The sequence below is a fragment of the Paramormyrops kingsleyae genome, chromosome 13, assembly GCF_048594095.1.
Source record: "Paramormyrops kingsleyae isolate MSU_618 chromosome 13, PKINGS_0.4, whole genome shotgun sequence".
In the NCBI taxonomy this organism is placed as follows: Eukaryota; Metazoa; Chordata; class Actinopteri; order Osteoglossiformes; family Mormyridae; genus Paramormyrops; species Paramormyrops kingsleyae.
The window spans coordinates 18,704,321-18,722,350 of NC_132809.1; the positions used below are offsets into that span (position 1 = coordinate 18,704,321).

General features: G+C 45.9%; 2 protein-coding genes and 1 long non-coding RNA gene across 4 annotated transcripts; 1 reads left to right on the forward strand and 2 right to left on the reverse strand.

The window, feature by feature from the left end:
• Positions 1 to 1,558: 1,558 nt before the first annotated feature.
• Positions 1,559 to 10,173, forward strand: fbxo31 (F-box protein 31). 2 transcript variants are annotated; one of them, XM_023817055.2, is made up of 10 exons: positions 1,559 to 2,180; positions 3,433 to 3,504; positions 3,909 to 3,995; positions 5,157 to 5,233; positions 5,489 to 5,656; positions 6,235 to 6,309; positions 6,549 to 6,658; positions 6,962 to 7,115; positions 7,196 to 7,527; positions 7,627 to 10,173. In XM_023817055.2, exons 1-10 carry the CDS (start codon positions 1,751 to 1,753, stop codon positions 7,847 to 7,849), a joined length of 1,728 nt encoding a protein of 575 aa, XP_023672823.1. In that variant the 5' UTR covers positions 1,559 to 1,750; the 3' UTR covers positions 7,850 to 10,173. The 2 variants fall into 2 exon arrangements, with proteins under 2 accessions (XP_023672823.1, XP_023672824.1); XM_023817056.2 differs by lacking the exon at positions 3,909 to 3,995 and having other exon boundaries at positions 1,561 to 2,180.
• LOC140578194 (uncharacterized) lies at positions 2,676 to 3,947 on the reverse strand. Its single transcript, XR_011982267.1, has 3 exons — positions 3,863 to 3,947; positions 3,415 to 3,595; positions 2,676 to 2,941 (listed from the first exon to the last, which is right to left on the reverse strand). It is a non-coding gene; the product is annotated as an uncharacterized lncRNA (long non-coding RNA).
• A 74-nt stretch (positions 10,174 to 10,247) lies between the features above and the next one.
• On the reverse strand, positions 10,248 to 16,595 carry LOC111853482 (fatty acyl-CoA hydrolase precursor, medium chain-like). Its single transcript, XM_072698346.1, has 13 exons — positions 16,194 to 16,595; positions 15,271 to 15,460; positions 15,046 to 15,184; positions 14,647 to 14,780; positions 14,179 to 14,332; positions 13,562 to 13,666; positions 13,215 to 13,316; positions 12,712 to 12,855; positions 12,554 to 12,631; positions 12,258 to 12,405; positions 11,846 to 11,995; positions 11,638 to 11,710; positions 10,248 to 10,600 (listed from the first exon to the last, which is right to left on the reverse strand). The coding sequence occupies exons 1-13, from the start codon at positions 16,375 to 16,377 to the stop codon at positions 10,417 to 10,419; spliced, it is 1,785 nt and encodes a 594-aa protein (XP_072554447.1). The 5' UTR covers positions 16,378 to 16,595; the 3' UTR covers positions 10,248 to 10,416.
• Between the last annotated feature and the right edge of the window lie 1,435 nt (positions 16,596 to 18,030).

Here is an 18,030-nt window from a genome sequence, read left to right on the forward strand (position 1 = left end):
CAAAAAGATGACTGCTCATCACCTCACCTGTGATTCCACAGCATAATCTCCATGCAGCTAGCCAAGGATTTACAGGCCCAGGCCTAGCGCCCTGTGCAGCTAGCCAAGGATTTACAAGCCCAGGCCTAGCGCCCCGTGCAGCTAGCCAAGGATTTACAGGCCCAGGCCTAGTGCCCCTTCCTGCATGCCTCCCAGTCAATCATCCCAGTATTCCTGTCCTGTTATTCTTCTTCTTTCCTCCTGTGAGTGGAAACTCTGCGACAGCTGGACCATCTCAGGCCTCATCAGTACTGGATTTGCCTTACACAATACAACTCCACAGGAGGAAGTTGCATAGGGAGCGGGCAGGCATACAGACTCGCAGATACATATGAAAGAGTGATGTCATCCTGTGCTGAATGTGCAGCAAAGAGAGGATATGGGGATAAAAAAGAAAATCATGAAAAACAATGGCATTCACACCCACACATGTACATGGGCACATATGCATGCACACACACGCACGCATGCAAACACGCGCATGCACACATATGCACGTATGCAAACACGCGCATGCACACATACGCATGGACACACGCATGCACGCACACATGTACACGAGCACATATGCATGCACACACGGGCACACACTCATATGCATGGACACACATGCATACACAATTATACCGTTTACTTTTCTGGTGTTTGTAGTTTATCTATCTATCTATCTATCTATCTATCTATCTATCTATCTATCTATCTGTCTGTCTATTTTTTTTAATTGTTTTTATTGCTATGTAATTCTGCATTCTTATATTTGTTGGCATATTTTATTCATTTTCTCATAATATATAACACTTATTGATATATACATATATACAATACAATATATTGATGTAATACAATAATACATTCTCCATATTAAAATAAAAACATCAAAAACATTGAGACACAGATACACTCGCACAATTTCAGTTTAGTTTTTCCAGTGTTTGCAGTTTTATTTGTTAAAATTTAAATATTTCTAGTTATATCTGCATTCTAATATATATATTTATTTACGTGTCTATTAATTACTTGACTTGACTTGTTATGTGAGGAAATAAACTGATATTTTAAAAAGAACTGTAAGGTAACTAATTTCTTTTAATATTTTATTCCAATTCAGCGGTCAAAGGATTAGATCTCGCTTCTTTATTAGCGCAAGTTCACGTTTCTGTGTATTCATGGAAGCGCAACCGAAACATACACACGTCTGACAACCGATTAGAAAATTCTAGGTTCGACTCCTGGCTAGCTCGAAACCCTTTTTGTGGAACATTATTTCTTTCATGAATAGAAAAAATATAAATTGCCCTACCACTACAAGCAAAAGTTTCATTAATACGAGCCTTTATGTTTTATCAAGAGGATTATTTTTTTAATCGGCAGTGCACGACGGCAGCCAGGTTGTTCGGTTATCTGTTTTCACATTTTTGGACGTGACCCCCTGGTACATTTTAACTGCCTTAATTGCATAAGACATTATTAAGCCTTCCCGTGCCGGCGGGATTAGTCATCAACCCCCGGTTGTTTCGCATTCATAGAAGCGGACAGTCACGTCAGCTAGATCGCTCCCCGTGAGCACCTCCCCGTAGGCGCTGACGTACGCGGATGACGGCTGCGCCTTGGGTCTACACCCGGGCACGGAAAGGGCAAGAGCTATAATCGGGGCTGTAGTCCGACTTAAAGCGGTTGCAATGATGTAATATTGCCCCTTTGATGACTACGGATGGCGGCGTGTGCCAGGCTCTGCGGAGTGGGACAGTCGCGGAGGTGCAGGCGGCGACAGCGGCACAGTCAACAGGATCAGGACAGCGATTCTGATATGGACGAAGAAGAAGAAGAACGGATCGTGTGCAATACGCAGGCGGAGGCTGCCGCTGGCCATCCGGACACACGGCTTTCCGCATCGGGGCCTGCTGTTGTAGGTGACTTGGGCACCGTCACCGCTGGTGCGAACGCCAACAGACACAGCGTTGGTAGCAGCGGCTCCGGCGAGCAGCCTAATTCGCAGTCCTTGGTGGAGCTTCCGCCTGAGCTTCTTGTGGAGATCTTCGGCTTGCTCCCCGGCACGGCGTTGCCCAACTTGGCACTAGTTTGCAAGAAATTCAGGCAGATCCTTAATACTGAAACTATCTGGAGACGGCGATGCATAGAAGGTAAACCACATAGCTGACATTAGTCACCGATCACTGTGATTGCCAACATCAGCACTGTCCGCCCCTCGTCCAGCCTTCGGCGTAGTGTTGGTTCTGGGGAGCTGTCAGGGTGCAGCACCAAGCCGGCGGACAGACTTTCGCAATAACGCCGGTGACAGCCTGCGCCAACGCGATCTTTCAAATACTGGCGAGGAATCGTCGGCGCATTTAAAAGCATTTTTGTCACACAGTTAATGGAGGTTTCTGGAAATTGATCCTAGATTAAGCTAAACGGATTCGCAACGCCGTATTAAAACGGTTAACTGGAGAATAACATTTAGATAAACCATGACTGGAGTAATTTTCCCTTAAATGCAAAGCTTATCTGTAAAAAGGCCCTTTGGCATATAGGGGGCACATGTAGAAAGGTTCTTTTGGTAACAGTTGTCACGTACGGCACAGTCTGCAATGATTCAGAGTATATTCTTTAATGCAGATGACATTATGGTATGATATCACATCAAATGTCTCGCTGTTCGCAGACTGTTCCTGCTGCAACAATTTGAAACAGTTCTCCTCTGACGTTGATAGTGCATTAGGCTGATTATAAAATGCAAATGTTGTCCAAGGGAGAAAAGTTCGATGTGTGCCTTTGTGGGGCAGGAGAATCGCGCAATAGTGGTCTTTAGACGCAAAAATGTTCAGCTCAGACCGTCATGCTCCTTCCTTGCTAAGTCGAGGCTTCTTGGCTTTCACCACTTCATTTGCTGCGGCTGAATTAACTGCCAGGGAAGATTCAAAACTGCAAATTTAATAACACTCTTCCGGTTGAAATTAAGGGGGTGTTTAACTTTGGAAATGTCCTATAATACCTCCTAATTAATTTTGTTCATTGACAGTTGCTTGTCAATTTTATTGTCACTGCTGCCGTGTTCATTTAGAGTATAAAGTCGTTAATGTATTGTGTTTCTTCAGTGTCATATAAACACATATAAAGATATGCTGTATGAGAGAATGCACGTAGTGCAATTCTATTTAAAGTAAGATCTTAGTAAACAGGGTTAATTGTTTGTCTAATTATAAAAATCTTTGGACTTCTTTGACTCAAGCACATTTGGATAACAGTGCAATTAAACGCATAACATTTGTGATATCCATTTAATAATTAACCTACAGTAATTAGGATCTGGTCCTCTGCCTGATTTTCAACTTTCCTGGTAAAGGTGTGTCAGAGGCATGTCGAGAAAGATCTCACCTCCTTCCTCTCTCGCAGAATTTGGCTTGAAGGGGGACCCGTGCATGATGGAGCAAGTGGGCGTGTCCAGTTGGGAGCTGTACACTAGACGTGAGTACCATGTCAGCATCGGCCTGCTCAGGCGCGTCATCGTCAGTGCAAACACCTCCTCCTTTGTTCTTTTTACTGTCATCTTAAAGCCCTGCAGTGGATTGCACCAGCTAAGCGTAAGTTCTATCGTAAGGTTGGGTGTAAAGTGTTCCTTAAATCATACGCTGAATCTATTTGCGTCGTGCAACCGATTTCTTTAGTAGTTCGTAATCTCGAACGTAGGTGCAGGTTACGTCCACCATAGACTACGATAGAACTTATGCTTAGCTGGCGTAACCGCTGATGTGATCCTCGCTCCAGCCCTTATGGCGGGACGATCATCGTTTGCACCCATATGTCTGCGTTCTTGGTGCATTACCTGCCCTGCGGTCCCGCTTTGTTCCTCATGTACTGTACTTGTCCAGGTGTCCATCCTTCAATGGCATCCAGACGCTATGTTAAAGTGCTTCCCGATTGCGAGCGAACAGACTATCGGAAATTATACACGCGCAGTACGTACGCACGCGCTTGGAAAGACGGCACCCTCTCGAATTTTTGCAGCATGTAAAATGAGACGTTCACTTATCAAACGCCGCACTGTAACACACTTAAACTGTATGTTGTGCACAGGTGTGGCTGTAACATGTTCACTTCACTATTTGTGGCACATATGCACGGCATTAACATGTAGAGTGATAGCTGCACGTGCGTATGCGTGGTGTTGAACACACGTAGCACTTGCATATACTTGCATACACTTGCATCTGCAATGTGCGATCCACTCAGAACAGCAGCCTATGAAGTTGTCACCTCAGGGGGAAAAGAGAAAACTAATTTGAATGTTGTACTTTTGCTGCACCAAAGATGATTCAGACTGCTGAGAGCCCTGCATTCTGCTGGTTCCAACCCATTTTCCTGGATTTATTGGTTCAATTAGCAGTTAATTAAATGTTCTATTTATAACTGAGCCTTCCTCCAAATTATTGAGGTAAGAGTACCAGGTTTACTTGGAATGAGAATAGTGCCTGTAGCAGTGAGAACCTTATTTAGAGAAATAATCCAAGGTAATAATGCACTTACGGTGCTATTTGGGCGATTATGGAAACCACACTGCGTCTAATGCTCTGTCGTGAAACTCAGGCCCCTGAGCTCCCTAGAGGCACATTGTTATGCTACAGTAATGCCATAAAGTGCCAGCAGAGGATGCCTCCAGGATCCAGTCTGGGTGCGTCTTTCCCAGTGCTGCTCCGGACCCTGCTGGTGACTCCCAGGCCGGGGGCTGTCCTGCCCCCCTTGTCCGCTTATGTGCCAGGAGGGAACATTCAGAGCAGCTCTTGTATTTCCCATTTCTTTAATGTCATTGCATTCAGGATGATATTCTAGCCATTAAACTCTACTCCATTCTCAGCACTCTGGATCATTCAACCTCCTGCCTGCGTTGAAGGGGGGGGGGGGGGGGGGTTGATCTGTGTACATGTTAATTATCATATCATTTAAGTCTATTTTGGTTAAAATGATATAAAGAGCTGTATTCAGGATAGGTGTCTTATATTCTTGGGGGAGAATGAAATCTGTGATTTATTAGTGGAGTAATTGGGAGGACTGGTTTGAGCAGAGCTCTGTGAAGACGTCCCTGTGTGTGTCAGGCTGGACACTGATTTTGTTTATTTCAGTACTGCACCCATACAGACACGTGCTGGGCCTGTGGCAGCCAGACATCGGGCCCTACGGGGGGCTTCTCAACGTGGTGGTACGTAGCTCCCCTCTCCCCTTTCACTCGCACATGCGCGCATGAGAGCCCACAGAACGTTCTGGCACATTTCCGCTAGTCCTCATGATGTGCACAACTGATCTTTTCCAATTTACCGTGTCGGAGTCGCCGCGCTCTCCCCTGGAGGGGGGGGGGGGGGGGGAGAGGGTGAGCTGGCAGATAAAGATGACAGACCAGGAAGGACTAAAAAAGACGTGAAGCTGGGGAGCTAACTGTGGCCCCCGTTTCTCTCAGGTGGACGGCCTGTTCATCATTGGCTGGATGTACCTGCCTCCGCATGACCCCCGCGTGGAGGACCCCATGCGGCGACGCCCACTCTTCCGCATCCGCATGCTGGGGGAAGACAAGGCGGCCGTGGAGTGCATGTACGGACACCGAGGCCCTCACAGGGGAGACATACAGGTGAGGCGCCGGCGGAGAGCCCCTCCATCAAAGGTGGGGGGCCGAACACATCCTTCGCTCAAAGACCTCGGGATGACATAAAAGCAGCCAGCTGTCCTGCAGTAGCAGCGTACCATGGCTAAAGAAGGAAGCGTCCGAGATCCAGCGTGGTGGAGGTGGTTATTCTATGGCAGAAGGCTCCACAACAGCTTACAGTGCATACCACTTCAGAAGATATGACGCGCTCTGCGTACCATCGTTATGACTGATGTCATAAAAGGAGATTCCTCGATGTACCACTAGAGGGAGCTTGTGTACCAGCAGTATACATACTATAGTTTTGAGAATTGCTGTTCTAGGAGGGTTGTCATGGCACAAATGGGTAAGACCCACATTGCCTCGACCCCCGTTTCTGCTACCTTGACCCCAGTGTTGAAGACCGTATGCCGAGATGGCCACACCAACAAATGAAACGTGAGGAATTCAGCACATGGCTAGATTGGCACCTAGTCCTTGGACTTTAAGCAAAGGATGCTGGGAAGCTCTGGTGTTTGCAGGTCGCTGCCAGGAGAGCTGACTGTGACATTTCCTCCCTGCAGACAGTGAAGAAGGATGAGTTCTCCACCAAGTGCAACCAGACAGACCACCATCGCATGCCGGGGGGGCGCCAGGAGGTATGAATGAGTGTGGCAGACTGAGACGCTCACTGGTCACTAATGGGTGTGCAGACCCACAGCCAATTTCCTGACTTTTGTCAGGAACCGGAACTTGAATTTAGTAAAGGTAGCAGTCAGTTAGAAATTTTGCAAAAATACTAAACATGAATGCAGTGAGAATGAGTTTGCGTGTAACCTGCAGTATGTGAATTGCCTTGTTGATCTGAATAGCTGTATATATGTCTGTATGTCTTTAGGAGTTTCGCACTTGGCTGGAGGAGGAGTGGGGGCGTACGCTGGAGGACATCTTCCATGAGCACATGCAGGAGCTCATCCTCATGAAGTTCATCTACACCAGCCAATACGAGTAGGTTTATGGCATTACATCACTGGTGGCAGCTAATGGCAGTGCCTCTGACCGGACTTCTCTTTGCACCACATGCTGTATGACTGTATGAACCCAGAGTACGGGATCCCTTGCCAACCAGCTTCCCGACTCACATTTAAATTCTTATTGCTGTATTTTTATTTTTTTTTCCATGTTTCACATTTGAAAGTGATTGTTACCAGGCCACTAAATGAAATGCAGCAAAACACCATAAGGTCATCATGTCTTGTGTGGGGCACATCATGGCTGTCTCAGTGCTGGCACCTCCATTCTGTCTGACAGCAACTGCCTAACGTACCGGCGAATCTACCTCCCGCCGCGGCAGCCCAGTGATCTCCTGCAGCCCGGCCTCTTCAAGGGCACCTACGGCAGCCACGGCCTGGAGATCGTCATGCTCAGCTTCCACGGTCCATGGGCCCGGGGAACCAAGCTCACCGTGAGTGTCGTCGTTGCGTGACAGACGCCTGCCTTTCAGCGGGGGGGTATTCTCTCCTCATCCCCTGTCACCTCCCTCAGGGTGACCCCAATGTGCCAGCTGGCCAGCTGACGCTGGATGTGGACCTGAGCCGTCCTGTGCACCTTCCCGACCTGGAGTCCCAGTGGAGCATGGATGAACTGTCCCGGCTGGTGTTGGCAGTCCACGAGCAGGTGCAGCGCGATGCTCCCTCTGACCCGTCCAGCCTGGATGTGGAACTCGGGGCCGGCGGCAAAGAAGGGCAGATGTCAGGTGCCTCGGCTCAGGGGTCAGAAGTCCCACCGGCTGGCGCGCCCCAAGAACGACAGAACTTCGTGCTGCCGCTTGGAGTCATGGCCCGTAATGAAGTGTACCCTCGAACCTGCAAGATGTGGTGAGCTACACTTTTTTCCTCCTGAATTTATTGATTAACTGAATGCTGATTGGCTGGGATGGCCTGATCAACCAATGGATGCTTCCCTGTATGTTGCAGTTTCTACGGCACAGGCCTGATCGCAGGACATGGCTTCACAAGTCCTGAGCGCACACCCGGCCTGTTCGTCCTGTTTGATGACGATCGCTTTGGCTTCATCTGGTTGGAGCTGAAGTCGTTCAGCCTCTATAGCCGCCTGACGGACAGCCTACCTTATGCACAGGCCCCTTCCATGGAACGCTTCGAAGACATGCTGCGCAGCATGCAGTCCTGGACTTCCTGACCTCTGGCCATATCCCTTCACCACACCCAAAGCATGCAGACTCATACCTCCATAAAAGCATGCAGACCCCCACTCATACCTGTCACCTCCCTGACAATAAGAAGACATCCGCTTATACATGTCACATGCCAGAGAGAATGCAGACCACTGCTCAATGCCTGTCACCTCCCTGACAGTTGGAAGACTTCCGCTCATACCTATCACCTCTATAACAGCATGCAGACCTCCACTCATACCTGTCACATCCATAACAGCATGCAGACCTCCACTCATACCTGTCACATCCATAACAGCATGCAGGCCTCCATTTATACATGTCACCTCCATAAAATCATGCAGGCCTCAGTGCATACAGGTCTCATTCATAACATCAAGCAGACCTCAGTGCATACGGGTCTCCTCCATAACATCATGCAGACCTCAGTGCATACAGGTCTCCTCCATAACAGCATGCAGACCTCCACTCATACCTGTCACATCCATAACAGCATGCAGGCCTCCATTTATACATGTCACCTCCATAAAATCATGCAGGCCTCAGTGCATACAGGTCTCATTCATAACATCATGCAGACCTCGGTGCATACGGGTCTCCTCCATAACATCATGCAGACCTCGGTGCATACGGGTCTCCTCCATAACATCATGGAGACCTCTGCTCATACAGGTCTCCATAACATCATGCAGACCTCTGCTCGTACAGGTCTCCATAATGTCATGCAGACTGCCGCTCATTCAGGTCTCTTCCATTTACGTCATGCAGACCTCTGCTCATATGTTCCCTCTCTGATAGCATATGTACCCACACACATTTATGTGGTCTGGACTGCTGCCCAAACCACATTACCTCCAAAAGAGTAAAAATATCCAACAAGTTTCTTTTATTGCTTCCCTAAAAGTATTTTAACAGTAAACTTACAAAATCCTGGCAAAGAATTCAATGGAGTGTACCTCAAATTTTTAACATAGATGTATAATTTGACCTTAGAGTGACAAGCTGATATTATAATGCTGTAATTATACCATTTATACCAGTCTGCAAGTGCAGAATTTCTAATGTGCACCCATAAACCAGTGGATCTGATGCGACTGTGTGCAAATGAAGAGATCAGGCGGTCTACAAATGGCCATGTTCAGGTGGTTTACAAATGGCCATGTGCCCCCATGATCTTACTAACAACATCAGTAACCGAGGAGAGGATGCCTGTTAAAATTGGATCAACGGACAAACAGGCTTCCTTTCCAACTTCTTTCTCAGAATTTTTTTTATCCTCCTCTTGGGATTGACTTTTAATTTACCATTGCCATTTTGTTGTGACCCCCCCCTTTGTTCTGAAAGCCTTACGTACAGCTGTGCTCCATCAGGCCAGACGTAGGTGAACTCTCTGCTGAAGCAGCACTGTTTCTTTGCCAGAGACTGGGATCCTCTGTCCTCGGGTTCAGCATCCTGTGAACTGACCCACCCCCGTTGTTGCTCCTGTTCGTTGGACAGCCAAAGCTCCTCTCTAGCGGGGGTCTAGGACTCCGCTGTGCAAACTGGCTTTATAGAAAGCTTTGTCCTGCCCTGTAGCCAGCATGGAGCCCAGGGCTAGCGAGGTCTGCAGGGGAGGCGACCTGTGGGCTGTTCCTCTTCCTAAGTGCTGCCAGTCTGCTTTCAGCACTCCCTGCATCTACCCCGGACACTGCATCGCATCCCCGTTAGACAGCAGCACCGAATTACAGTGTTAATGACAGTGTTAATGACAGTGTTAATGAGCGCAACGTGGGACAAATCGGGCTCGCAGAGGAACACATTGCTAGTGCCGATTGTGCTTTTTAGGGGGGTAAAAAAAAAAAACCGCCAGCGGGGAAAATTAAGCTTATTTCCTGACTTATTAGGTGCGACGTGTGTCATGATGCGTAGCTCATGTGGTGAGGCCTCTGCTTTTTAGTTCTTCCGTCTCTAAGTGCACTTTTTATGTGGGATACTGAATGTCTCATCAGACTAACTCTCAATTTAATGGATTAACCTTTTGTATTTCGTCAAATTAAGCATGCAAATGCTTAACATTTAACATTTGCAAAACAAGACTTGGCATGAAAAGCAAATACAATAATAAGAATATATTGGTTCTAAAAGATTCCTGTAACGACATATGAGCTCCATTTTTAATCCGGTTTTGCTCATTATATCTTTATAATCACTGTGCTTTTGCTGAAGGGCCACAAACTCCCACGCCACCCTTTTTCCATCGTGTCTTTTTTATTGTTAAACCCCTCCCTCTAGATTTCAGGGACATTACAGCTTTACTTTTCTGTTCTCAATAAAAAGTAAAATGCAACAATGTCTTCGTCTGTTTCTGGCTGTGATGCAATGGAAACAGGTCCTCCTTGCCTCAAAAATGGTCAAGTGTCCGACTGGATTGTCAAGTTTTTTTTTATTTAAGGAGAAACTCCTTTAGTAATTTTCTACAAATACTATGAACATTTTCTTGATCAGATGTAATCATTTAAATGTATTAGTCTGGAAATTACCCTGGATAGGCCTTGGTGGATACAGTGCTGCCCCCTGCTGCTTGTTAAGGGCGTTACAGTTCGCCATGATCTTTCTGCTCCCGCTGAACTCTGATCTTTTCTGGGAGAGTCTTGGTCAGGAACGTGTAGCGGTTTGCTTTGAGGTGCTGTCCACTCCTGACCTTTAGCCCTATTTCCAGGTACTCCTCACTCTGTCCATACTGTGGCCAGGGAACGAGATCATCTCCATTGGGAGACCTAAAGGGCAGATTAAACACACACTGCTGAAGTCTTCAGGTAATGTGTATTTCGAAAAAACTCAAGTCAGACCTTTAATTATGTGACTACATGATCTTCTTTCACCATCTGGGGGAGCTGCTCTTTTGTGAAGAGAAAAAAACATGCCTGAGTGACATTTTTGAGGCCATAGCTTTTTAGCCGAGTGAAACTGGCCGCTGCTGGGTGAAGTGCAGGAATACAACAGTGCAAGATCACAGTGACTCGACAGCGTGTTTCACAGAGCAGAGATCTCTGCTCAGTCTAGAACAGGCAATTCCCTGCACCCTTACCTGTGACATTTAGTTAGGGTTTGAAGATAATTGTTTCATAATACAAAATAAACAGACCCTGAAAGGCAACTATGTTCAGATTTGTTCGGTAAATAACTATGTCCTCTGTCCTGTCTATTAGATTACAGGCTGCTAGAACCAAAAACTGGCTCTTTGTGACCCAGACACAATTCTGTTCCAGTTTCCAATGGAAGTCAAATGAGACAAATTACAAGTTCTCTGCAAATAACCAGTATTTTTTCGGGATTACAGTGATACCTGCTGCATGCATTTCTACTTACACAATTTAAACTAATTTTCTAACTAATTTTCAACTATTACATTCCATTATCGGGTTATACAAATAAAACCTGAAGTTGTGAGGACATGGACTGAGAAAAGCTGGAATTTGATTTTTGCTACTTGAAAATGATGTTCAAGTTATGAACAGATTCCTACAAATTCCTTAAGCAAAGGCCCCTAACCCCGACTGCCACAGGGGCCCTTGGACACCGGCTGCCCCTGGGCTCTGACCCCAAAACCTGCTCCCACCTGAAATTTCATGTGTGCCAGTGTGCCAGTGTCTTATGTCTCATGCCAAAACTGCCCAGTGTCCCGATAATAATGTATCACTAAACTATTCTATTCTGTTGGAGTGTACATGAGGGATAATGTAAAATGATCAGATTTGGTGAAGTACCCTTTAAAAGGGGTGAGAACATGATACATACATTGAATGTTCCTTACCCAGTTCGAGCAAAGTTACCAAAGTAGGCCATTACTGTTTTGGATAGCTGCTCCTCCTCCTCAGTAAACTTATCTGTGTGGGACAATAAAGAAGAGCTGAGTTTATGAACATATTTATCGGTCCCAGACATTTCTAATCAAATATATAAGCAAATATAAATAACAAACATGATCCAGACCACAGCTATTCATTTTCACTTGACCGTACCTGAGAAATGTATGTGCCCCTTCCAGAAAGGGCCCCCAAACACGAAAAGAAGGTCATCTCCGTGGTCAGACTTGATGAAGCTCGGCCTCCTGTCCCGGAGCAGGCCGGGAGCGTGCTGGAACTCGTACAAGTAGACGGGCACTCCAGCATCTGGGAGGAGCCAGTTTCCTGACAGTTAGCTGCAGTGTCCCCTCACCTGTCCCCTCCCCCCCACAAATACTGTGTATGAAATAAAAAATATTCCTCCCAGTCTTTGTCTTTACGAAACACTACTGTGGGATGCCTACTGCTCTGATACATCCCCTAATAACTGTGAAACACTAAAATCGTGGGCTTACACCGTCTGCCAAGGTTTTAAATTACAGTATGTCAATGATGTCAGTGCCAATAATCATCTGGCCAAGTGCTTCACCTCTGTGAAAATTGGCTGATTCGATGGCAGGAATGACAAACATGACGTCTCCCATCAGTTCCAGCCAGCGGTCCCGATTGGTACTCCTGTCTTTGGAAGTTCTCAGGTACTCATCAACGATCAGCTCTCTGATCCACTGATCTGCTGGCTAACCCACACACATCCACATTTCACTTATGCAGCTGTATTTTAAATGAGGCTTTTGTTGATAATTGTTAATCTATTGTTATTTATCCACCAAAAGAAAAATGTAGAAAAAGAAAATATATCAATTAGACTTGACACTGGTGTTTTACCTCAGGGTACAGTAAAGCCAGAAGAGGCATGATCTCTTCCCGATCCAAACCCTTCTCCCAGCCTGCAGGACCCAGGTACTGTGGGAAGACTGCATTGACTGCATTGTTTCATTCACTTGGAAGAAGCACCAGAATATTTGTACAGGGGTATTACTCACACTTCCCAGCAACCAGCCAAACTCCTGGCTGGTTACACCTGTCATGAATGGAACTTTGTGGAACCCCTGGGTCCGGAAGATCTCCCCCGGAGGCTTGGGGAGGAACACTCCATCTGCGGTTATTCCACAGCTGATCATTTTAGCCTTTTCAATGTGGAAAAAGAAGCAGGTAATTAAATGATTTACTATACCATCTAAAAAGAAGCAGGTAATTAAATGATTTACTATACCATCTAAAAAGAAGCAGGTAATTAAATGATTTACTATACCATCTAAAAAGAAGCAGGTAATTAAATGATTTACTATACCATCTAAAAAGAAGCAGGTAATTAAATGATTTACTATACCATCTAAAAAGAAGCAGGTAATTAAATGATTTACTATACCATCTAAAAAGAAGCAGGTAATTAAATGATTTACTATACCATCTACCAGTAACCCTTGGGGGGGGGGGGGGGGGGGTGGTGACGTAAGCATAGCGCCGCTTACTCAGTATATCCCACCTGCGTCTGGAGCTTTATTAGGTCCTCTTCAGACTTTTGCATAATGCAGTCTACAATCTGTTTTGGGCTACTGATGTCACAGCCTGACATGTTAGCCAGCAGCTAGAGATCAGGAACAGGGCATTGGTGTTAATGGGATCGGTGGGGGTCATAAAAGATCTAAAATCTACAGCTCAACACTGCAAAGATACTATGGCTGAAAAAATCAGTGACAGATATCAACACAGACTCTTCAACAAAACATATCTAAACCAAACTATCAAAGAGATTCAGCCATCAAAAAACAGAAGTATTATAATATTAACCATAGGCATCAAAAATCAGTGATAGAGTAGTGTTTGACACACCTGAGCCACAGGGAGAGGGTTGGAATTGAAAAGCATCTTCATTCTTGCAGTTCCGCTTTCAGCAATGGCACGATGGAAGAGGCCAGCAGACAGCGGAGACAGCGTCTGTGAGCGGACACAAGCAGGAGCGAGAGGACAGGAGCGGGAGGACAGGAGCGAGCGGACAGGAGCGAGCGGACAGGAGCGAGAGGACAGGAGCGAGCGGACAGGAGCGAGCGGACAGGAGCGAGAGGACAGGAGCGAGAGGACAGGAGCGAGAGGACAGGAGCGAGCGGACAGGAGCGAGAGGACAGGAGCGAGAGGACAGGAGCGAGCGGACAGGAGCGAGAGGACAGGAGCGAGAGGACAGGAGCGAGCGGACAGGAGCGAGAGGACAGGAGCGAGCGGACAGGAGCGAGAGGACAGGAGTTGTTATGAATGTTTGTCTGTATATATATGTGTGCCCACCCATCCGTTTTCCAGCTGCTTAGCCACCACGCGGGGGGGTTGAAAAGCCCGTATGCTGACCGCACTGTGCCCCAACCTGTCACTGTGCTGTGAGCATATGGGAATTTGAACACAGCTTAATTACATGACTGTCCAAGTACACACAAAGCGACTGTGTTCGAGATTCCCACCTGCAGGGACACACTAACACCACCCGCTGACTCTCCAAAGATGGTCACAGATTTGGGGTCTCCCCCAAAACTCTGGATATTCTCCTGGACCCACTGCAGCGCAGCCACCTGGTCGAGAAGTCCGATGTTTCCTGGGGCATGTTCATCCCCCGTGCTGTGGGGTACAGCTCACATATTCACACATACCCGGGCGTCTTCCAGTCCCTTCCAACCACAGCTGGACCTGCCAGGTCCATGGGCGTATGGTGTATGGTGGCCCCCCGCCCCCGCTCACTCTGCATGGTCCCCCACTACCCCCCCATTAACAGGGTCGGATTTTAATCCGGTCTGGCTTCCAAATCAGGTTTAAAAAACTATAAAAACCAACACATTTGCTGTATTTGCCTTTGAAACTGGTTCCTGTGTCACAGACTGATATTTTGTCCACAAGGTGTACATTGAGATGCTTATCTCTGCCTTAAAGCCCACCTGAAGAAACCAAGAAGTCCCAGACGATACTGGATGAGGACCACCACCACGTTCTGGTAGGCGGCCAGGGCAGAGCCATCAAACACGGACGCTCCAGCCAACACAAATCCGCCTCCGTGGATCCACACCATGACCTATTGTGGGATGGAACAGCCTTACCAGCCCGTGTCAGTCAGAGTCATCATAGATCCATGAGGAATCCATCATGGATGAGTTATTAACTAAAATCCAGTTAAAATTAATAAGTTAATCGATCAGGAACTGATGTTATGGAACATAAAGATAGTCTATTACAGGTGATCAATTAAAAACTACTGACATAAAATATAACTGCTCTGTTACAAAGTAAAAGGTTCCACTGGTTAGATTATGCAACAGTTATCAGGTTGCTAGACATACTGGTAATTCTGTGCCTTCTGTGGGTTTAACTGGGGTATATATGTTGAGATATAGGCAGTCTTCGGAAACTTCTGGAACTTCCATGTCCATTGAAACATTTTTCATCAATAAAATGATATCCTCTCTGTCTTGGACACACCTGAAATGCATTTGAAGCATTTAGCGAGGAAAATAAAAAGAGAAAAGGCCAGAATACAAAAGGTACAGAGAGCTGACTGTGCTCACAGGTGCGGCTGCTGGGTGGCATCACGCTCTCCCCCCCATGCTACAGGGGGCTGTGGGGGGGCCAGCCGCAAAGACCCCAGCGGTGGTTTAGCAAACGGCACAGCCAGGTAGGTGTGGACCACTCTTTCCGTGCCCCTCACCTTCAGGTATTTACCCTTCAAAGTCCCATATCTGGTGGAAACCACTGGCCCTGCAAGTTAATATTTCACATTGTAAAAGAGCACATATGAGAACATGCAGGCCTACATTACCAAACGCTAAACGTAGGAGAAGCGCCAAGAGAAATAAACTATCGTTTCCAAAGGGGGAATGTGTGCTGGTTTGCCAGTTATTCAAGAGTAGATAATGTACTAAAATGACAATATGAAAGGTTTAATATGACACGTAGCCTTCCATGATCAATGGGAAAATTATCTACAATCATATCATATTTGCGGAATTTCTCGCATGTACAACACGGTCTGTTCGCGATTCACAACAAACAGGAAATTATTACAATCTCATTAAGTTATAAAGTAACATAAGAGACCAAAACGAATGACAAATTGAGGATGAACTGCAGGATATGGGATGCCTGATCTTATGGGTACAGCTGGTACACCGCGAAAGAACGAGCGGATCAGCAGGGATCCTGCAGAAAAGAGCGAGCGGATCAGCAGGTTCCTGCACAGAAGAGCGAGCGGATCAGCAGGGATCCTGCAGAAAAGAGCGAGCGGATCAGCAGGTTCCTGCACAGAAGAGCGAGCGGATCAGCAGGGATCCTGCAGAAAAGAGCGAGCGGATCAGCAGGTTCCTGCACAGAAGAGCGAGCGGATCAGCAGGGATCCTGCAGAAAAGAGCGAGCGGATCAGCAGGTTCCTGCACAGAAGAGCGAGCGGATCAGCAGGGATCGTCCACATGGGTGCAACAAACGTTACTCTCACCATCAGCCTCCACGAAGGACGAGCTCAGAAGTAACGAACATGCTGCTATGCAGATGGAGAAAGAGACTTGCGGTGCCATTTGGTCTGGAAATACGGGAAAACTTTGCTCGCCGTTGTGCACTATGCAAAGTGCCGTAACAGCTCGCTTTGGCGTAAACTTTGACCCAGAAGTGTCGTTGATCATTCCTTAGAGCCACTCCTTCACTCTTTGTCCGTATCCAATGCTAGATACTGAGCCACTCCTTCACTCTTTGTCCATATCCAATGCTAGATATTTAACCACTCCTTCACTCTTTGCTCAGGTTGGGCTGCCTTCCAGGGTAAACCCCAGCCTTGTGCCCTGTGCGCTAGTTCCATTGCCCTGCAATGGGCCGATCTGGCTGTACCCCAACTCCGTGTCTGGTGCTGCCTGAGACAGACTGCAGGCAGCCCCTCCCCTGTGACGCTGGCGAGTCTATGCGATAGACCGGTTGGTTGATGTATGGATGAAATTTTCCAGAAATACTCTTACATTTGTCAGCTTCTGCCAACCGAATTCTGGCCATGGGTTTCGTAACACTGACTAAAAAGTTTATATTCCCTCAACAATTACATGATGTACCCTAAAGTTAGATGATTTGTCCTACAGTATTGTACTGCACACAAAGCATGTTCATAGAAAATAAAGATAAAACTAACCTTAATTTGTGGGTAGAGGCAAGATCTATGTGCTGTTTTCTAACAGTTTAATCATATTTTGGTCATTGAAACAAAGCCTACATTGGACTACAGGAGCAAGGTTGTGCAGTGATTAAAAACATGAATGTTGTCGTTTGAAGGTTGTCAGCATTCATAGAAGTATCTTATCTGTATCTGAATATCCAGCTGTAAAACTGTAAGCCACACGATAAGCATTAGTTAACAAATAACAAGGTTCTTATTCCAGGATTAGGTAAATGATCTCAATAAGCTTGCTGTTTCAGCAAATGATAAAAAGACAAAAATGTAATTTAACAGCTTATTGGATAATAGCATGAATGCGACTGGTTTGTGTAAAAATATGTCATAAACATTTATTTATTTATGCATGCTTTTAAAATGTAAATGGATATAAACAATCTGAGCAAAATTTCTACAATTTGACATAAACAGCTGACTCTATGAACAATGTCATAACTTTACCAGTTATTTTAAAAAAGGTTTCTTTGTCTTTGATTTCTCTAGTTGTCTGACTTCTGCCTGCAGTTGTACAGAAAGCATACACTATTCCTTTCAGTCTTGGCCTTTTAGATGTGTATTCTTTTCTTCTGAGGGTAAGTTAATCAGTTTATGCTCTTATGCTAAAACCCCGAGTTCCTGTAAATCAGAACTAGATAAGATTTTCACAACTGAGCTATTAGTTAAGTTCTCCCCAAACAAGCTTGATGGGCCGAATGGCCTCCTCTGGTTTGTAAATTTCTTATGTTCTTATCACCCCGATTAAAGCAATTCCAAAGTTGTTTGACTGTTTTTCTGGGGTTTCTATTTTTTCATTTTTCTACCTGATGAATCATTCCATTTTTAGAAGAAAATTTCCAAAAGGGGTTTTCCGTCACCATTTCTGATTTTGATTAAAATTTCCATGTGAATTACCCTTCCAGAACTCAAAAATGTCTGTCTGTCTATCTATCTATCTATCTATCTATCTATCTATCTATCTATCTATCTATCTATCATTTGAGATGTACTGCCTAATTAAACAACAAAAACAAAAGGATAATTTAGAATGCTCATGTGGTGAGGCCTCTGCTTTTTAGTTCTTCCGTCTCTAAGTGCACTTTTTATGTGGGATACTGAATGTCTCATCAGACTAACTCTC